The sequence below is a fragment of the Dermochelys coriacea genome, chromosome 1 (assembly GCF_009764565.3).
Source record: "Dermochelys coriacea isolate rDerCor1 chromosome 1, rDerCor1.pri.v4, whole genome shotgun sequence".
Classification (NCBI taxonomy): Eukaryota; Metazoa; Chordata; order Testudines; family Dermochelyidae; genus Dermochelys; species Dermochelys coriacea.
Genome location: NC_050068.2, coordinates 61,414,570 through 61,436,785, shown reverse-complemented (window position 1 = coordinate 61,436,785; position 22,216 = coordinate 61,414,570). Strand labels below are relative to the sequence as shown.

Here is a 22,216-nt window from a genome sequence, read left to right as displayed (position 1 = left end):
TTAACTTAGGCTTGAATAGAGACTGGGAATGGATGAGTCATTACACAAAGTAAAACTATTTCCCCATGGTATTTCTCCCTCCCACCCCACCCCCCACTGTTCCTCTGATATTCTTGTTAACTGCTGGAATTAGCCTACCTTGCTTGTCACCATGAAAGGTTTTCCTCCTTTCCCCCCCCGCTGCTGGTGATGGCTTATCTTAAGTGATCACTCTCCTTACAGTGTGTATGATAAACCCATTGTTTCATGTTCTCTGTGTGTGTGTGTGTATATAAATCTCTCCTCTGCTTTTTCCACCAAATGCATCCGATGAAGTGAGCTGTAGCTCACGAAAGCTTATGCTCTAATAAATTTGTTAGTCTCTAAGGTGCCACGGGTACTCCTTTTCTTTTTGCGAATACAGACTAACACGGCTGCTACTCTGAAACCTGTAATAAAATATGTTCAGTATTAAACATCAGAAACTTTACTATTTGTATAATTAGGAGATATATTTTTCTAATAATTTAATAAATGTTAGAGGGTAGTAAATTCACAGCAGAACTACATTAGTTAATAACAGGTTTTCTGTACAGGTTCAAAAATTCCTAATTTCATCTTCATTCCTAACTTTTTAAATCCATGATTCCACTACCCAGTTACTGACAAATTGCAACTCTAATTTAATTAATTTTCTTCATCCAGAACACAGTGCAACTCTTTCTGAGCAATTCCCAGTTCACTTGGAGAACCACCTTTCAATACCTGATGTAAATTCTTATTTAGTAGAAGGTTTTCTCTACCAGAGAAAACAAAAACAAGAGAATCTAATTTAAACAGAGTTTGGATTGCAGTCTTTTTAAAGTCATTCCTTTAGACAGAAACTAATTCTGTTCACAAGTATCACCTCAGAGGTACAGCAACAAAAATACAGAGCACTGTTTAAATACGTGCTCTTAGGCATGTTTCTTTATATAATCGTTCCATTAAAATGTACCATATATTGAAATATTTTCTTGCAGTTAAATGCAGTCTCCAAAGTTAAAGTGCATTTAGACAAATTATGCCTCTGATGACAGTACATCAATTATACAAACCTACAAGGTACTCATGCACAGTCTGCTGGGCTTTCAGTTGTATTGAAAGTAGTGATGTGTATCTTTTAAATACTATCAATCTTCTGATGACAGCTAGCCTGGTGTCAATTGCTAGAAATGTTTAGGTGTCTTTTTCTGGAAACAATCATTCAGGTCTCCAGAGATAAGATATTTTAAAATTCTTTTTATGTCAGGTGAATATAGTTGGCACTTACATCCTACCTCAAAAGCGAGATGATAGGAAAAATAAAGAGAAGAAAATGATTCCCGGAGCTGAATGAAAATTTCCATAAGCAATATTTATATGAAAAATGAGAAACAATTGTTGATGAACATTTTTAAATCTTTCTTCTTGTTTTTGATCAGCTCTAAACATCCCATAAACTTTCACCAGCTCCTGCTGGGGTTGCCTCAAAATAGAATATGAGAAGCTGTGATACAGACATCCATTGGCAGTGGGTCCCCTGTTCTTCGCAAACAGCTCTCTCCTCAGACTTGACAAACTCACTACATTAAACATGTCTTACAGGATATCTATCCATAAGAGTAACATGTAATGTATCTAAGAAAGCTCATAACTTTGTCAAGACTCATAATCATTGTGAGCTGTAAACATGGACAATATTTACAGAATAACATATTAAAGTATGCTTTATGGACTTGGAATAGAAATTAGTCATCAGGACGGAACGTTCCTTGATGATTAACTATTTAAGCAAGAGGGAGTTGACACCCCTCATTAGTCAGTTGGTGAGGTAATGCAAAAGTCAATTGTCTCCCTTGACACATTCCAGAACAGTCAATGGAAAGCCATCAGAGACAAGGACAATCGAAACCACTTAAAGGTAGAAGAGAAGCTCTATAAGAACAAAGGGGTTTGTACTGCCTGTGAATAGAAACAAAGGGCTGTTTTCAATATAACAGAATGTAAGGAAAGGCACTCTGGATCCATTCACTGAGAAAACCCCCCGGGGTGCTTTCATAAATATTTGGATCCTGGCTCTTGAAAAACAGTCACCTCTGCAACAGACTGAACTTTGGGGAACAGTCTACTTCACTAACTAGGAAACATAATTGTTGATAACTGTAGGCTCAGGTTCATGTTTTATGATTTTGTTGTGTATTGGAACCACTTGTTTCTACCACTCTTTCTTGTGTTTAGATAAATCTTCATTATTTCTTAAATAAACTTTCTTTTGTTTTATTGTAAGTGCTCACAAGAGCTGTATGGTTTACAGGAGCAGTGGTTTCAGGTAAAACTGGTAAATTGGGGTATGCTTCACCTTTGGGTGAAGAGGATCTCGAATTTCTGTAAGTGGCCAGTGTCAGGAGCTAGATATTACAGGGGAAATGATTCTAAGGGATTCAGGGACTAGAGTGAACCTATTATTAATGTACATGGTGAAGGAAAGGCTGACATAAGTCTAGAGGAGAGTGTTTGAGTGGCTGAAGGTCTAGTGGCGCCAGGGAGCTGACATCCAGCTACCACAAGAAAGGCTCCCTCTCGCTGGAGGCAGGCGGATAACAAGGTGACTCACAGTGCTGGGTACTCTAAGAACCATTGCAGAGACATAAATTAAAAAAAAATCCTACTTTCAGTGAATAGAGTTTTTCCAGTTTACGCTGTTGTAGCTGTGGGCAGAATTTGCCCCAGTATAATCTGAAATTTCGTGAGTACTCGTCTCAGCAAAGTTAAGTCTTTGAATAAGCACTTGCAGGATCTGGGCCATAGTTCTTATAATCTTACCCATTTTATGGTGACAGACTGATACTCTGATCATGCTGGAGACAGGCTTTCAGACACTCTAGTGTTCCTGTCATTTCCTTATTTATAGTACTCTATTCTAGGGTGAGAATCTTTGCTGCACCTCTAACAAGCACACCACTGGACTTGCACCCACGGGAAAGGGGCTATGGGATCCAGCTTGTTGTCCAGAGTCTGGGCTGCTCTGAGGCTGCCGAAGCCACTGCCAATAATTTAGACAGCACTGGGGGCCTGCTTTAATATGCCAAATGGTCCGCAGGGGGAAGGGAGGTATGCTTCTTGTTCATTGGCTTGGTTTGCCATTGATGTGTTATGTTATCTTGGTCATTTATCTACCTGTAATTTATATTTCTAAAATGTAATAGTTTGAGCCCATGTAAAAGAAAGTCAAAATAAATGATTTATGCAGGTGACTCAGGCTAGGGTAGAGGTTTAATAACCCTATTCATCAACAGACTCAATCCTCAACCTCCACGCACCAGAAATAATTTACTTCCCATCATACACTGCGTTTGGTGCCTGATTTATGCCCCATATTCCTCTTGTCTTAAGCTCCTCTCCTGCAGACAATGTATGCCACTGATCTAGAAACCTAAGTCTTAAGTTTATTAAAATCTTGTTTTTTTCTGCTCATATACTGTATATAACTGTGTCATACTTCAAACATCTGTCTGGTCATTTTGTAATTAAGAGCATTTTAAACCCTATGGCATTGCATAATAAGTTGGCGTCAGGGAATCCCAATTCTCAGTGCCAAAGGGTTACTTTAAAGAATGACTAATCATCCATCTTAGCTTTTCTTGAATAATCTTAACTATATATTATATCCAGGAAACTTTTTACATAACAACATATTGTGTCTGAAACTAAAAATTTAAAAATATACTTACTAAAAGATATCCCAAATGTAATCGTTCCAAACTGTCTAATCAATCTCTTCCAAATTCAAATCACAGAGGATCCTTCCATAGGTGGGTGTTCTGTGTTACACACAGAAATTCATTATCTTGTTCTGCTGATGCTATTATTTCCAATAAAATGTAATTATGAGATTATTGAGTTTCCTCCCTATTTCTCAAAGTCGTACTACAAACTTTTAGATCCATGAACTGCAATTTCCTAGTCAGTTATAATTGAGTAATTTGGCAGTCCTGTACATTTAATCAGCTATGTTATATTAACATTTTAAAATTCCCATTGATGCAATATGGATTATGTGAGTCACGACCACACTCAGAACACACTTAATAATAAATGTAATTATTTTAGGCGTACTGAATATCCAGGGAATTAGAGGCTGAGTGCACCCTAAATTTCAGTATCAAAAGGCAACATTGCTCTCACAACAGCTCCTGCTGGTCACCCCTAAATCTAGTCAGATATATGTCTCACAACAGATGCCAATGGCATATGGAATAAGGAAGGGAAAAACACTGAAATAAACACAGGAATGGTGAGTGAACAGATTTGATATAAAAATGCTGAAACCTATTATTGTCTTTGTATGGAATATAATAATTAAGAATAGGATGCAAAAATGCCTCACAATTATTTCAATAGCACTACATTAGGCACTCTGCAGTTTTATTAGAAGGAGCTCGGAACCGACTTCCTTTCTGATGCATTAATTTTGGTCTCTACTACATTAAACTTCATTAGGTTTCCCCTTTGGCTAACTTCACCACTTCTGCAAGGCTTAAAAGTCTAGGTTGAAGTATGGAGTTATAATAAAACCAGAGTGGATTTCTTCTCAGTAAAATATCCTGTTTTGCAAGCAATTAAATATTTTTTTATACTTCTAACTATGTTCAAGGGCTGAGATCGACAAGCTTGATGTTACCTGAATCTTGCAGAAGATGCATCCCCAGTTAGTTCATGCTACTATAACTGCTATCTATTTATTTAAATTTCCAATCTGTTCTCTCTTCAGGGGGATAATACAGTACCTGGCATAGATGCAGCTTCTCAATTTTGCAAATTATATTTTTTTTAAATGGAAAAGCAGGTGGATTACTTTGCTGTGCTCAGAATAAGACACTACATTTAAAAGGGAGGTAAATAATAGAATAATGTTCATGTCTTACAGATGTTTATGTTCCCTTTCTATAAAATATTTTAAAGCAGATATTGAGATTTGGTGAGATGCCTTCATTAGACAGTTGGACTGCTTGACTACCTGCAGCAAATAAGACAGACACAGTATTTTAAAATGGCCTATTTGCAATAAGTGTTTTGTGAAGATGATACTATTAAGTACAGATGAGCTTGAATTAGGAATCTCATGGTGTTCAAAGCTCCACTTTGGAACCTAAATGTCATATGCATACAGATTAAAATGATTCGTTCCAATATGCCTGTTACAGCAGCATCCAAAAAAAGAAAGAAAGTTAACATACTAAGCTTATCTTTAGCTGGGACTTCATTGTTGTGGGCACAAAATTGCATGAAGAGTAATATGCATGCATGAAAATTTGGTCCCAAATATCTATCATCATATCTTTTTATGCAGCAACAATACATGTAATTGGGAGGATTGATTATTAATTATTTATTTCTAGTAGCACCTATAATGTGCTGAGATCTCAAAATCTAAAAGATATAGACCAGGGAAAAGAGGTACAACAAACAAGTGGTTATGCTAGCCATTTTCATAATACACTATCTGATGACATAATTTTCTGTTGTTCTTGCTAAAATATGTAGTGTATCCCTATGACGGGGCAGAGTGTCCCCACACTGGTACCGCAGGGGTTAACCCTTCCTTCCTAGCAGAGGAAGCCATGCCCCGGAAGCTCTGCTGGGCATGCTCCAACTGGAGCATGGTATAAAAGCCTGGAGAGCTGCTCAGTCTGGGCTGACTGCCAGAGGGGAAGGAGGCATGCTGCCAGCTCCCGAAGAGGGATAGCCGGCACACCAGGATACAGAGGCCAGCCAAGCCGGGGTGCACCCTGATACCCAGATGGAGTACGTCACATGAGGGGAACAGACCGGAGGACCGCCTGAAGTGGAGAACCCGGTGTTTATAGTAGGAAGTTACCCAGGGGAACTTTAGAGGCAAACAGTGTTAGAGCCACACAGATGCTTGGTGTGTTGCGGGTGGATCCCCACCAAGCTGGTGGCAAGGGGAACTTGCCACTACCAGGACCCGGTGGAGATAGTGGGCCTGGATCCCCCTACCACCCTTCCCTCCCTGCACTGTGGGAATCCTATGGACTCTGGCTGCTAAGCTGCACTACCCTGCTTGTGAGGGGGATTGTATGAACTCTGGCCATTAGGCTGCATTGCTCCCATGCAAGGAGCTAGTTATATGGACCCTGGCCATTGGGCCACACTGTCCTGATGCTGGGGCGAGTTACATGGACTCCGGATGCTAGGCTGCACTACCCTGACCAAGGGGTGATTGTGTGGAGGGAGGCCATTAGGCCGCAACCGGCCACCCACAGAGAGGCGGGCATGTGAACTTGTGAGTGGTGAGGTTCTGACACCCCATCCCACCCCTGCCACAAAGGGGGTGGTGTGCTACCAGGCCCACCACAATCCCAAATACCTCTTATGATAGATTCTGATCTACAGTCACACTTCAGTGTAGAAATGCATGATTTCCTTAACTATATGCCAACTTGTTACCACATTTCAACAAAGACATAGACTGCTACCGAGGATGCATGAGTGTGTCTCAGAAAGGGGGTTGAAAATTTCATCAAACCATCTCCGGTCTGGATATTTTATCATACCTCGGATATATGGATAAGCATACATTCTTCGTCCTCTTGTCTATCAATGTCAGCACTTTGACACTCATTTCATTCTAGTAATTCTGCCACCGCTTTCACTCTTGTTCAAATCTCAGATCTTCTCATGTGTTGGCCCCAGGGAAAAGGGCTACATACATTACACAGGATTCTGACAGCCATATTAAAGTTTGTTTCTTTGTGACAGATATTGCCAACATAGTAAATGTCTTAGCAAAGGCTGTTACTGTGGTATATATGGGTTCTATCCATGTTGGCTCAGGCTGTGATCAATGGTTTAAAAAAAAAACAAGGATGCAAATGAACTTGTCACCAGAGCAAGAAGTATTTCTGTATACTGCCACTATCAATGTAGAGCAGTGCAGGAAAAGTGTAAGCAACCAACCTTAGTGTTGTGGCAGCAAATTTGACCCCTGAGCTCAGACCCAGGTTCTCCAGCCACATGATGTTAGCAACATGTCAGATGCTAGATGTCACACTTAGATGCCATGGTGAAAGCTGACCAGACAGATAGATAGACAGATGTGTTGAAGGCAACATAGGCACTTAGAGAGAGGAAACTCTTTGAAATCCCTGCTGATCAAAGCAAGCGCTGGTTAACATCAGGCATACTGCGGAAATAAAAATGCCCAGCCTTCATTGCCAACAGGAAAGAGTTTTGCCGGGAAAAGAAATTGGGGAGTGGAATTTTCAGGGCTCTGAGGATCTCTAAAAGAAAAATGTTATTCACTGTCTGTCCTACCATGCAAATAGAGACAGTGATTGATTGAGCTGGATCATAGTGGTCTCTTTACTGGATCTCTCCCTTGGTAGATGCATGAGTTTCTGCATAATTTAAACTTGAAATTTAAAAATATTTTTCTTAGCCCTTATGTTTATTCCAAAGGGATCTAATTCCAAACATGAACTGATATAGGACTGGAAATGAAGGTCAGACAATGTGCCTTCTCATACCCCTGCTTTTGTGGAACCATGTGGGTTCCTGCTCCTTTTCATCAAAATAGGCTAACTCTACAGCTTAAAGATGTCACTTTTATTGTCAGGATTGTTAACTACTTCACTGCTTATCAGTTTAGTAGACTCACCCAATAACTCTAGTGACATGATGGGAGCTTGGGATTATAAACTGTGGACACAGTTTGAGTAGAGTAGTGCCACTTTTGCCCCTCAAAATAGGACACAAGGTGGGATATGTCCATCACTCTGGCATTAGTAGATGCCATGAAGGAGCAAGCACAGAAACCCAAAGTGTAGATTCAGCAACCCTGTCTCAAGCCATGCCTGAACTCTAAAAGCTGGAATTTGATTTGCACTAGCACCTCTTAACATTGCTGTGGCAGTGTAAAGGGATTTTGAAGTGGGAGTAAATTACACTGATCTTATGGCCCTTTTGCACTGTTAGAGTCACATAAAGGGAAGGGTAATGCGGAGAACAATCCGACCACGTATCTTTGAACATGGAACAGTTTACTGTTTTAGATGCTATAGGAGCAGATAAACCAGAGGAAAAAACTTAGTAGTGACAGGACTAGACTACAAATCTGGATATTGTCTTTGAAAGAGTGCATAATGGTAATGGCAAAGTTTGCAGATGTTTTGAACTTCTTACGCCAAGGCAGAGGGGCCCTGATTTTCAACAAAGACCCATACAAGCAAAAAAGAATTGATTACAGCAGCAGTCTTTGAAATCTCATCATAGCACTAGGGCAAGATAGGGCAAGCTTTCATCGGAATTGCCATATCTTTCAATGAAGGTAGTTTAAATCTTAAAGTGGTGAAACAGTGCTGGTGAAACTAGTAGTTGTATTTGAAAACAGCTCAAATTCTCTCTTCTTGATAAACAAAAACAAGGGACTCAAAGAGAACCTCTCAGTCATACTCTGAAGGGCACCTTGAGCATTTCTTGGAAGACCTTTTCACATACTGGTCTCTTAAATGGCAATTCTGGCCTCTATTGAAAATGTAGCAAACAAATGTTTTGAATACCCTGCATGCCTGCCAAGCAGCATTGCAACAGAAAGCTGTTTTATAGGAGAAAAATGGATTTTTCAGTTACACTAGTTATGTTAAGAAGTAAAAGGGATATCAATTCTCATGTTCCAGAGCATAAACTGATCACAAGCTGGGGTCAGGAAGAAATATCCCCTCATGGTAGAGTAATATACCATTATGTGCATTATAAGGTTTTATGCTTTTTCTCAGAAGCATCTGGCATTGGCCACTGTTTTAGCATAATGAGCATTGGTTGAAATGTGCAATTTGTTCCACTGGTTTTGCCTGCAGTTTTCTCTCAGGAATGTGGGCATCAGATGATCGGGATCCATACTCCAAGATCATATACATTGTCTATATGGCTAACAAAGTTCCAAACAATCATTACTGAATAAAGGATGAGGCCTCTGACTGAAACCTGTTTGGATGATACTACAAAGCCTGTGCTGGCACAGTTGTCTCCAACTGGGTATTCAGTTCAGCATAAAAAAAAGAGAATCAGGAAGTAGCATTGCCATCATATTTGCATCTGGCCTCAAATATAAGTGGTCTGTCATTCCAAAACTAGTTCCACTTGACTGTATCTCTTTTGCATGCGAGTTCCAGGTTGGGATTAAGAGGGGATCTGTACAAAAAACCCTATTGCTCCACCAACCATGATGGTCTCTGATTGAGCTGACTGTGACTCCTGGTAGTGAAAGAGTCACTGATGCTGATTGATGTCAATGCAGATAATTCTTTTGGGTTAGGTCAAGATGTCATAGGGGAATTCCCTTTGTTTTTCTTTAATCATGCATTTCCAGTCCACTGCTGGATGAAGGTCTATCCCACTAAGATCCACTTTACCAGGAGAGTATCCTAGTTAATTTCTGATAACTCTTGCATCTGCCCAACTTCTGGACCTTGTGTTCAAGCAGGGCTTTGAGACTGGAATGTATGTGTATGTGGAAGTGGCACCCTTGTCATAGACTGACCATTGCTCCTTCTGATCTGTTTAACCGTCCAGGTTCAGAGGCTAATGGAACTAATGTACTTTAAGATGCCACAGAGACAGAATACTATTTAGCCAAACAGCCTACTCTATCACCTTGCCTGACAGGATTTTACAAAGAACTTTTGTCTTCAGTAACTTTTATACCCTCTTACCAGACTTCTTCCTCAGTGGTCACTGGTATACCAGAAAAACTGCAACTCGTGAAACAAGTGGGAGGATGTTTGGAATACTGGAGGCAGAGTTTTTATGTCAAGTCTGGCAGAGTATAATGATTTATTGATGTCTTATGCTGTGGTTGTGCATAAGACAAAGATTTTTGTTATTTCCATCATAGAATCTACAAATACCTAAGCAGCAAAACTAGCTTGGTCTGTGAAAGGCCTGGTGAATCCGGGTGGTCTCCACTTAGTTATCAAGTCAGATTTTTCTTGTCAGGGATTTCCATGGGTACTTTGATAGAAAAATGCTTGGATCCAGACCAAACTGTCTGCCTCGGTGGTTGCAGAGCGGTATCTGAGGGGTGGGGGGCAGATGTTACACTTCTTTGCTTGAATTGTAGCCAGTATTGTTCAGTGAGGCTCTGGAGCTGCTGCAGCAGTTATAACCCTTGCGTGATAAAGGTTAGTGTAGAAGCACTGGGTTCATTATTGATGGTGTCAGTGCCTTGCTTTGGGAGGGCAGGGTAATAGCTGTCCTTACAAAAGCAATTGTGAGATCTCTGCTCAACAGTCCATCTTTCAAGCAGGACAATCTTCCCTAACAGACTCATTCTGAGCTTCCCTTTTGGTGGAAAAATTGTTAAGACCATTGTGACAAAGCAAATTTGGTAATGTCCCGAGCCTACGATTTCTTTGGTCCCAGTTAACCTTGATTGCAGCCTGGATACTGTACAGTAACTGCAGTAGTTATGTTGGTCTAGCTCAGCTCTTGGATCTGGATGAAGCTCAAGCATCCAGGCTGATTTTAGTTCTGCCAGCTGCCTTCAATACCATACATAGATTGTGAGGCTCTGGTGGTGCTTCCATGGTCTCTAGCAGGGATAGATGATGTTTCTCTTGTGTTGCTTCATTCCTCACAGGGTATTACTAGCCAATGTATTTGTCCCAGGGGCTCTCTCTCAGAGCTGTAAACAGGGGAGTTTGAGTGGGAGTTCTGTTGGAAGAGAAGGTATTTGTACTTGGTTTTGTATTTTTAGTGTGTGTGTGTGTGTGTGTGTGTGTAGGCTTGTAGGGGCTTTGTGCTGGGAGAGAAGCTGAGCCCTAATTGGGGGCGGGGCTTTTCTGACTAGAGGTCCTATAAAGGTAGCCAGCCAGTCAGGCAGCGGCACAGAGAGCTGCAGCAGCACAGGAGCTAGCAAACAGAGCTGTAAACAGGGGAGTTTGAGTTTGAGTTTGAGTTTGAGTTTGAGTTTGAGTTTGAGTTTGAGTTTGAGTTTGAGTTTGAGTTTGAGTTTGAGTTTGAGTTTGAGTTGTGGTGCTTGTTTGGGGTTTGCTTTTGCTGGGGGGGTGGTCTTTTTGGTGTGGCTTGTGTTTCCCAGATTAACAGGATTTAGGTGGGAAGGCGATGACAGATACGGAGGCAGCTGTGGGAGTGACTCCTGTAGTGGAAGACACATTAAGGATGACTGGATGTGGAAGCTGTGGTATGTACATGATCCTGGAGGGGGGACCTGGTAAGAGTTTTTGCTGCATGAAATGCTGTCTGATAGAGCTGATGGAGGAAAAAATCCAAGGTTTGGAGATGCAGATGGAAAGTCTGGTTGAGTTTAGGAAGGGGTTTGAGCAGATGATGGAGCAAAGATATGAGGTATCTGAAGGGAAAAGCTCAGACTCACAGATGAAAGCAGGGCTGGGGAATTTTGAGGGGAGACTGGGTGAGGAAAGTGGTCAGTGGAAGCATGTGACTAAAAGAACCAGGCAGAGGAAAAGACGGGCTAGTGAAGGAGAAATAGAATTTAGGAACAGGTTTGCAGAGTTGGAAAATGAAGAAGGGGCTCAGCAGGTACTTGTTGAAGGTGGAAGGGTAAGGAAGAAGAGAATAGAGGCTAGTCCTATAGGAAAAGGGGAAGAGTCAAGGGAGACTACACCAAATATAAGCCCCAGGAGGATACAGGATGGGTTGAAGAGGATTATAAGGGAAAATAGGAATGGAAAGAACTTGCAGCCAGAGGGAACAGGGGAGAGACTGGAGAATAGCACTGTCACCAGGAAAAGGCAAGTCTATGTGATCGGGGACTCTTTATTGAGAAGAATAGACAGGCCTGTAACTAGAGCTGATCCAGAGAATAGAAGGGTGTGCTGTCTTCCTGGTGCTAAGATACGGGATGTAGACATGAGGTTGAAAAGGATCCTAAAGGGAGCAGGAAAGAATCCCCTAGTTATCCTTCATGTGGGAAGAAATGATATGGCTAGATTCTCTCTGGAAAGTATTAAGGGAGACTATGCCAGGCTGGGGAAGACGCTTAAGGAAATTGAGGCTCAGGTGATCTTTAGTGGGATCCTTCCTGTTCCTAGAGAAGGGCAACAAAGGTGTGACAAGATTATGACTGTCAACAGATGGCTTAGGCAGTAGTGCTATAAGGAGGGCTTTGGGATGTATGGCCACTGGGAGGCGTTCACATTCAGAGGACAATTCTCTCGGGATGGACTTCATTTGAGTATGGAAGGAAATAGACTTCTAGGATCAAGGCTGGCACAACTGATAAAGAGAGCTTGAAACTAGGAATTAGGGGGAGATGGTTGGGAGATGTCCAGGTAATCTCCACGCCAGATTTTAGCATTGAGAGGGAAGAAGACGAAGTAAGAAAGGATACAGCCGTGGGTAGGAGAATGTATATAAGGAGCGAGGGCGGTGTGGATACTAGTCTAATAGGTTATACTGGCTGCAGAATGACTGTGCTTAATAGGGTACAAAATGTGAGCGCGGCCAAACAGCAAAAATTAAGATGTTTGTACACCAATGCGAGGAGCCTAGGTAACAAAATGGAGGAACTAGAGCTACTGGTGCAGGAAGTGAAACCAGATATTCTAGGGAAAACAGAAACATGGTGGAATAGTAGTCATGACTGGACTACAGGTATTGAAGGGTATGTACTCTTTAGGAAAGACAGAAACAAAGGTAAAGGTGATGGAGTAGCATTGTATATCAATGATGAGGTAGAATGTAAAGAAAGAAGAAGCGATGCAATGGATAAGACAGAGTCCATCTGGGCAAAAATTACATTGGGGAAGATAACTAGTAAAGCCTCTCCTACGATGGTGCTTGGGGTGTGCTATAGACCTCCGGGATCTAATTTGGATATGGATAGAGCCCTTTTTAATGTTTTTAATAAAGTAAATACTAATGGAAACTGCACGATCATGGGAGACTTTAACTTCCCAGATATAGACTGGAGGACCAGTGCTAGTAATAATAATAGGGCTCAGATTTTCCTAGAGACGATAGCTGATGGATTCCTTCATCAAGTAGTTGCTGAACTGACTAGAGGGGATGCCATTTTAGATTTGGTTTTGGTGAGTAGGGAGGACCTCATAGAAGAAATGGTTGTAGGGGACAATCTTGGCTCAAGTGATCATGAGCTAATTCAGTTCAAACTAAATGGAAGGATTAACAAAAATAAATCTGCAACTAGAGCTTTTGACTTCAAAAGGGATGACTTTCAAAAATTAAGGAAATTAGTTAGGGAAGTGGATTGGACTGAAGACCTTATGGATCTAAAGGTAGAGGAGGCCTGGGATTACTTTAAATCAAAGCTGCAGAAGCTATCGGCAGCCTGTATCCCAAGAAAGGGGAAAAAATTCATAGGAAGGAGTTGTAGACCAAGTTGGATGAGCAAGCATCTTAGAGAGGTGATTAAGAAGAAGCAGAAAGCATACAGGGAGTGGAAGATGGGAGGGATCAGCAAGGAAAGCTACCTTATTGAGGTCAGAACATGTAGGGATAAAGTGAGACAGGCTAAAAGTCGAGTAGAGTTGGACCTTGCAAAGGGAATTAAAACCAATAGTAAAAAGTTCTATAGCCATATATATAAGAAGAAAACTAAGAAAGAAGTGGGGCCGCTAAACACTGAGGATGGAGTGGAGGTTAAAGATAATCTAGGCATGGCCCAATATCTAAATAAATACTTTGCCTCAGCCTTTAATAAGGCCAAAGAGGATGTTAGGGATAATGGTAGCATGACAAATGGGAATGAGGATATGGAGGTAGATATTACCATATCTGAGGTAGAAGCAAATCTGAAACTGCTTAATGGGACTAAATCGGGGGGCCCTGATAATCTTCATCCAAGAATATAAAAGGAATTGGCACCTGAAATTGCTAGCCCATTAGCAAGAATTTTTAATGAATCTGTAAACTCAGGAGTTGTACTGAATGATTGGAGAATTGCTAATATAGTTCCTATTTTTAAGAAAGGAAAAAAAAGTGATCTGGGTAACTACAGGCCAGTTTGACATCTGTAGTATGCAATATCTTATGCGATGCAAAAAAAATTTTATGCAATGCAAAAAAAATTTTGAAGGAGAAATTAGTTAAGGACATTGAAGTCAATGGTAAATGGGACAAAATACAACATGGTTTTACAAAAGGTAGATCGTGCCAAACCAACCTGATCTCCTTCTTTGAAAAAGTAACAGATTTTTTAGATAAAGGAAATGCAGTGGATCTAATTTACCTAGATTTCAGTAAGGCATTTGATACCGTGCCACATGGGGAATTATTAGTTAAATTGGAGAAGATGGGGATCAATATGAACATCAAAAGGTGGAAAAGGAATTGGTTAAAGGGGAGACTGCAACGGGTCCTACTGAAAGGCGAACTGTCAGGTTGGAGGGAGGTTACCAGTGGAGTTCCTCAGGGATCGGTTTTGGGACCAATCTTATTTAATCTTTTTATTACTGACCTTGGCACAAAAAGTGGGAGTGTGCTTATAAAGTTTGCAGATGATACAAAGCTGGGAGGTATTGCCAATTCAGAGAAGGATCAGGATATTATACAGGAGGATCTGGATGACCTTGTAAACTGGAGTAACAGTAATAGGATGAAATTTAATAGTGAGAAGTGTAAGGTTATGCATTTAGGGATTAATAACAAGAATTTTAGTTATAAGTTGGGGACGCATCAATTAGAAGTAACGGAAGAGGAGAAGGACCTTGGAGTATTGGTTGATCATAGGATGACTATGAGCTGCCAATGTGATATGGCTGTGAAAAAAGCTAATGCGGTTTTGGGATGCATCAGGAGAGGCATTTCCAGTAGGGATAAGGAGGTTTTAGTACCGTTATACAAGGCACTGGTGAGACCTCACCTAGAATACTGTGTGCAGTTCTGGTCTCCCATGTTTAAAAAGGATGAATTCAAACTGGAGCAGGTACAGAGAAGGGCTAGTAGGATGATCCGAGGAATGGAAAACTTGTCTTATGAAAGGAGACTTAAGGAGCTTGGCTTGTTTAGCCTAACTAAAAGAAGGTTGAGGGGAGATATGATTGCTCTCTCTAAATATATCAGAGGGATAAATACAGGAGAGAGAGAGGAATTATTTCAGCTCAGCACCAATGTGGACACAAGAACAAATGGGTATAAACTGGCCACCAGGAAGTTTAGACTTGAAATTAGACGAAAGTTTCTAACCATCAGAGGAGTGAAGTTTTGGAATAGCCTTCCGAGGGAAGCAGTGGGGGGCAAAAGATCTATCTGGTTTTAAGATTCTACTCGATAAGTTTATGGAGGAGATGGTATGATGGGATAATGTGATTTTGGTAAGTAATTGATCTTTAAATATTCAGGGTAAATAGGACTAATCCCCTGAGATGGGATATTAGATGGATGGGATCTGAGTTACCTAGGAAAGAATTTTCTGTAGTATCAGGCTGGTGAATCTTGCCCATATGCTCAGGGTTTAGCTGATTGCCATATTTGGGGTTGGGAAGGAATTTTCCTCTAGGGCAGATTGGAGAGGCCCTGGAGGTTTTTCGCCTTCCTCTGTAGCATGGGGCACAGGTCACTTGAGGGAGGCTTCTCTGCTCTGTGAAGTCTTTAAACCATGATTTGAGGACTTCAAGAGCTCAGACATAGGTGAGGTTTTTCGTACGAGTGGGTGGGTGAGATTCTGTGGCCTGCGCTGTGCAGGAGGTCGGACTAGATGATCAGAATGGTCCCTTCTGACCTTAGTATCTATGAATCTATGTGGGGTACCACAGCATTCCATTCCTCTGCCATCTTGTGTACGGTGTCTGAGTCCTTGGGAAGGATTAGTAGCGAGCATGGACATCAATACCTTCAGTATAATGATGAAACCCAACTCTGTTTATTTCAGGTGGTGCAGTTCACTACTTGTTCAGCAGAGGAGAGCACCTGCAGGGACATGGAAGGAGGAGAGGCTTGTGAGCTCTCCTCTTCCCCCACCCACACTTGTGCAGGCCACACACCATCTAGCCAACAGGTTGTCATGCTTAACAATGCTGTTGGAACCTTACCATTTACATTGCCTGACTTTTTTTTTGTATGTGATTTTTAATCATGCCGCCTACCATTCTGATTTCCTAGTTATCTGCATTTAATTCCAGACATGAATTAGATTTCTATCCATGATCCACCTGTGATACAGTGCTTTGTGAAAAGAAAAGGAGTACTTGTGGCACTTTGAGACTAACAAATTTATTAGAGCATAAGCTTTCGTGAGCTACAGCTCACTTCATCGGATGCATTTGGTGGAAAAAACAGAGGAGAGATTTACACACACACACACACACACACACACACACACACACACACACACACACAGAGAGAGAGAGAGAACATGAAACAATGGGTTTATCATACACACTGTAAGGAGAGTGATCACTTAAGATAAGCCATTACCAGCAGCGGGGTGGGGGGGGAAGGAGGAAAACCTTTCATGGTGACAAGCAAGGTAGGCTAATTCCAGCAGTTAACAAAAATATCAGAGGAACAGTGGGGGGTGGGGTGGAAGGGAGAAATACCATGGGGAAATAGTTTTACTTTGTGTAATGACTCATCCATTCCCAGTCTCTATTCAAGCCTAAGTTAATTGTATCCAGTTTGCAAATTAATTCCAATTCAGCAGTCTCTCGTTGGAGTCTGTTTTTGAAGCTTTTTTGTTGAAGGATAGCCACTCTTAGGTCTGTGATCGAGTGACCAGAGAGATTGAAGTGTTCTCCAACTGGTTTTTGAATGTTATAATTGTGTCCATTCATTCTTTTACGTAGAGACTGTCCAGTTTGGCCAATGTACATGGCAAAGGGGCATTGTTGGCACATGATGGCATATATCAACGGGCTTTGTCCCGTTGCCAACTCTGTCCACATATCTATTCAGGGGATACCATCATAGGGCCTAAGCCACACTATCAGAGGCTCCTTCACCTGCGCATCTACCAATATGATATATGCCATCATGTGCCAGCAATGCCCCTCTGCCATGTACATTGGCCAAACTGGACAGTCTCCAAGTCTAATCTGGATAGTTACAAGGGAAGAAGACAGTGGCAAGAATTATATTTTCTTGTGAGCTGGCATACTGCAGAGGTAACATTTTTGGCCTCTGCTCTGGGGAAAGGACGTCAAGCACAGTTGCTAGAAGCCTAATGGAAAAGAAACCGAGAGGAGCCATTTGCTTTTAAATGTTTATATCGTTACGATGATTCACATATTAGCTAATTATTATGGGTCCAAATCTTCAAGTCTGACCTTGACTAGTACTTATTCAGCACATGTGTGTGTGTGTGTGTGTGTGTGTGTGTGTGTGTGTATATATACACACAAACAAACAAAAAACCCTACAAAAATAAAAACCCATCAACTATCCAGCACACACTATTCTTCCCCTGGGGAGAAGATGTAAGAATGAACTACATGTGACCGATATTAGTCACAGCACTTAATTAACTACTGACAGGCACTCAGTGATGAGAGCAATCTAAGAACTTACACTGGCCAATATACTCAGGTAAGTAGTTCAGTAGTTCAATTGTAAGCCCAGTACTACTCAACATGAGTAAGGGCCGTAGAGTTGGTCCCTACATGTGAACAATGTATGTAAGATATTTTGACATTAAGAGTGTCTCCTCCAAGATGGATAATTATGTCACATTACAGACTCCCCTTATTCAATGTGGATCTCGTGTTTAGGTTGGATTCCCTGCTCATGTGCTATATACCTTGATGTAAAAAAGCAGGAAAAAAAAACATTCAAAAGACTTCTGAATTTTTTAAATTAAATTGTTAAAATAAAAATGCCAGAGGGACACCCACTGAAAGGTATGTGCATATTATAATGGTGGCAACATTAGCAGACCAGCAGCAGAGGGATGAAGGAAGAGGGCAAATAAAAGAGCATATGAGAGAGAAATCAGCAGCACTATTATGATGGGATTGGATTTATCAGTGTTCTTGCATCTGGGTGGCTTCTGCTCTTAGAATATAATAAAGAGGAGAAAAAAGTCCATTACCTTTCAATTTTTCAGCCAGCAAAGTAGCTTCGTGTTCAGAATAATGCATTATTGCTGGAGGAGAGGGAGGTCGTAGTCTGTCTTCTTCCATTTTGCGCCTATGGCGTTCTTCTCTGGCCAGCATTCTTTGTTTGCATTCCCATTCATAAAAGTCATCTCTTGCCTGAGCAAAATCAACATGAAGGCGACCTGAATCCTTTTTGTCTGTGCTAGATCCTAATCTCATGCGGTAACCTGAAAGCAACAAGCAGAACTGTTGCAGTTTTTATTTAATTATACTTTTTAGGCAGTGAGGAAAAAAAAATCAAAAGTTCATTTGCTTTTCCCTAGCCATCTTGATCTTCTAACTCCCATCTCATATCAAACTTTTCATTGTCATTTACATATACATCCACCTACATGTCCAGCCTTCTATATTTCTAAAGCATTCATCACCACAGTAGCTGAGCTGATGGGATAGACTCACCCAGCAAAATTTGGATCCAGGTTTAGAACCCCCTCAAACTTTGGAGTGTTCCAGTTTGAGGTTCCAAACCTTTATAAGCAAAGAGGTCGTTTGCAAAACTGCGCAGCTAGACTGGGTTTGGATTTTGAACCCCACCTAACCCTGGGAGTGTTTGGATCAGGCTTAGTTCTGGTTCAGAAGATTTGGACAAAAGATTGAAATCCTTGAAAATCCCTGCCAGAGATAAATGAGCAAATCATGTTATAGAAATTTTCCAGCCCCAGGGATAATGCATCACACTTTGCATTGAAGCTGGACCTCAGGTTTGACCTTTCATAGTCACAAACACAATATGTTAACAGCATGGGTGCAGATATAAATAGATCAAATCCAATCTAAGAACTGCATTTATACTCAATATTCTGTGTGAAAATGATTGTAATAGAGTACACTGATTTATCAGAAGAAGCAATCTTGTTGTAGACAATGTATAAAAGGTGCTTGTTATGTCCCTTCAGTAACGTCTTATGTAATCATAGATGGGTCAATGCTGCACCTGCTAAAACTAACAGATTGTAAGCTCTTTAATATAGTAGCCATGCACAATGATTTTCATTGGAACCTCTGGGTGCTAAATGAAGAAAGTTAATCCGCTGGGACAATACTGCACAACAGCACAAGCTGAGCTGTTAGGATAGGTCCTATTTTGCTAAGAATCCTTGGGATACTGTACAGATGCCTATTGGTGACAATGGGCAAAGGGTTCACTGTTCTTTATAAAGCAGCTCCTGTCTCAGACCTGACAAACTCACTACCCCTAACACATCACTTTCATGGTATCTATATATGAAGGATTGCATAGGAGGTCTCTCTTGAAAGCTTGTAACTTATCAATATTTGTGATCATTGTGAGAGATGTGTGTAAGGGTAATATTTATGGAATAATATGACTGGACTAAAAATTTTGCCCTTATGGTCTTTGAGTGAAAGTGAGTCAGCAGGGGAGCTTATGTCCTGGTTATGGCCCATTCAAGGTGGCTGGGGAGTTGTCAACTCTCCTTGGCTGGCTAATTATGTAATGTATTGTTCAAGTGTCTACCCTCGCCCCATCTCAGAAAAGTCAATGGAAAACCATCAAAAACAACTTGCAGGTAAAAAGGAATATTGCAATATACAGGGTATCACCCTATCTGTGAATAAAGACAAAAGCCTATTTTGGTATATCCCATCCCAACATGGGGAGTGTGCAGAGACATCTTATTGAACAGGGCTGTTTCATGAAAGATTGGACCACGGTTCCTGTGAAGCCAACCAGCTCTGCAACAGACTGAACTTCAGGGAGAAAAATCTACTGTATTAGATACCAAGGTAACTATTAATAAGGGTAGGCCCAATTCACATTTTATGATTTTGTTTTGTATTGTTTCCATCACACTCTCTTGTTTCTAGTGGAACCTGTATTCTTTCTTAAATAAAACTTCTTTAATTTTATTATAAGTGCTCAAAAGTGTTGTGCATTCTACAGATGTGGTAATTTAGGGTAAAACTGGTAAACTGGGCCACACTGCTCTTGGGGTGGCAGAGGATCTGGGATTTCCTTGAGCAGCCAATGGCAGGGGCTGGATATCACAAGGGGACTCATGAACTGGGCTGAACTCTTCTCAGGTCTAGTATAGCCCTGAGAGGAATGCTTGAGAGGCTGAAAAGCAGGTGGTGTTATGGAGTGAACACCCAGGCACCACAGGCAAGACTCCCTCTGGCAAAAGGAAGGAAGTAACAAGATGACTCAAAGCCCTGGATACCCCATAAAGCATCACAATCCTTTCTCAAGTTGTACATTACCAACTAAAAGAAAATTTTAAAATAATCCTCCTAGTTCTTAACCAGTGCAGAGGGTAATTTTAGAGAGTGCAGAAAGCTGTAAACAGTGCATACAACCACAGGAGACACTGAAAAATAGGTAGAATTCGTACTTTACAGAAGGATGGCACAAATCCCACTAGGCCAACCATTGCAATAGCTCTGCTCATGGGGATATGAGGGGAACAGCCCAATAGGGGCCTCTGGATCCTTTGCACGCTGGGTAGCTGAGCTCCACGCTGGCTCTGGTTAGCCTGTCCCTAAAGTAAGTCACTCTATTCATCTGTATTGATGCATTTATGAAGACCCAATGACTGGGGACTCCTGTGTAGAGCGCATGAAAAGGCAGAAGCTGTTTTTCTTCCCATAAACTTGAACAGCAGCCACTGCCTGCTTATGCCTCAAGCAGGTTTGGTCCTGTCCCTCCTAGATACCACAGGGTTCCAACACAGCCTTTGGGCTTTGCAAGGGGAAGGGCAAACCTGGGCTTTGAACAGAGAGGGGTGAATGCTGTGACACAGTGAGTGCACGTCTAACTTAGGACTATAATATGTTCTATCTGATTGTTGTTAGGGGGTCACTGTATAGACAAAAAGGGGTAGTTAAAACAGAGGTGGACTGCACATATGCAGAAAAGGGGACAATGGCTTCAGATATATAAGAGACAACGAAGGTGATATTTGCTTTGAAGTTTTTCCTCTAACACCCTGTTGAGCTCAACAGTCTAGCTTGGCAAAGGGGAGAGGGGTTCCAGCTTTCAAGCACAGGAAAACTGGGACAAAGAACAGCCCACAAGGACAGGGAAGAGAGAGACTGTTGGAGAACAAACTGACACCCAGAGCCCAGAAGTTAGGAGACTGCAGTAAAATCGGCCTGCCTAAGCCTTTAGGAAAGAAACGTGTACAGATTGTTACTGTTTTAAACTCTTCTCTTATACTTTGCCATTTTCTCACTGTTAAGATTAAATAATACTTTAGTGTAAGAAAACCATTTGGTGTCACTGTATTCTCCACTGGCCACAAGATATAGAAAGGAAGAACCACAGGTACTCAAACCCACTCAGATCTGTTGGGGGAAGGATTCCCAGGGTGCTGTAACCAAGGATCTGGTCTGCGAGTGGGAGAATGGTGTGATTTTACTCCAGGGAGGTAAAGGTGTGAGGCCTCCTACCAGCGGGGGGGTGCACTCAGAGAGGCAAGAGAAGAGGTCTGCGGTGCAGCTAGCTCTGTAACCGTGACAAATGTCAGACAAATCAATTGACTCCCAACATGTATTTATCAACTAACTAATTTTGTAAACCCAAAGAACCTTATCAGTCATGTTTGAGGGACACTGCCAAAGTGCCCAGGGCCATGAGCCTAAAATTAGATCTCCCAGCTGTGTTGTGTTTTGCACTCTGTATGACCTTGTGAATGCTCTCCCTCTGCTCTGCTTGTCTCCTCTGTTGTTATGAGCAGATAGGGTATTGAAATATGTAAGTCTTGCTCTTGGAGCCTTTCAGAAAGTAAGATTCTTACATATGTCCAAACTCTGCCCACTCACAATGACAAAGGAGCAAAGTGAGAGGGTATAAAGATGGTTGCACCCTAATCCAACGAAAACGCGGAGTGTGCAATAGGGAAGCTGAATTTTATCAGAGCAGCCCTATCTTTTGGGAACAGATAGAGAGAATGGTGTAGAGAAGAAGGTGCAGTTTGAGCACAGCACAGGGAATATCTGTGTTTCGATCCTATATTTGGTGTCCTTCACAAGAGAATTTTCAAAAGACCTCTTTAGGGCAGCCAGTTTTGAGTGCATCCATGAATGACTGAAAATCAGATTTACTGTTCGGCTGCTCTGGCTGCCACTGGGCAACCAGCCAAAGG

The 22,216-nt window shown here is 41.4% G+C and overlaps 1 protein-coding gene across 3 annotated transcripts in view; it reads right to left on the bottom strand.

Annotated features, from left to right (window-relative positions):
* ENOX1 (ecto-NOX disulfide-thiol exchanger 1) overlaps positions 1 to 22,216 on the bottom strand; it is a 504,797-nt gene that overhangs the window by 124,761 nt on the left and 357,820 nt on the right. For all 3 annotated transcript variants that reach the window (XM_038386734.2, XM_038386735.2, XM_043504538.1), the window contains one exon: positions 18,047 to 18,280. In XM_038386734.2, the coding sequence (XP_038242662.1) occupies positions 18,047 to 18,280 (234 nt within the window). The remainder of the gene's footprint in view (positions 1 to 18,046; positions 18,281 to 22,216) is intronic.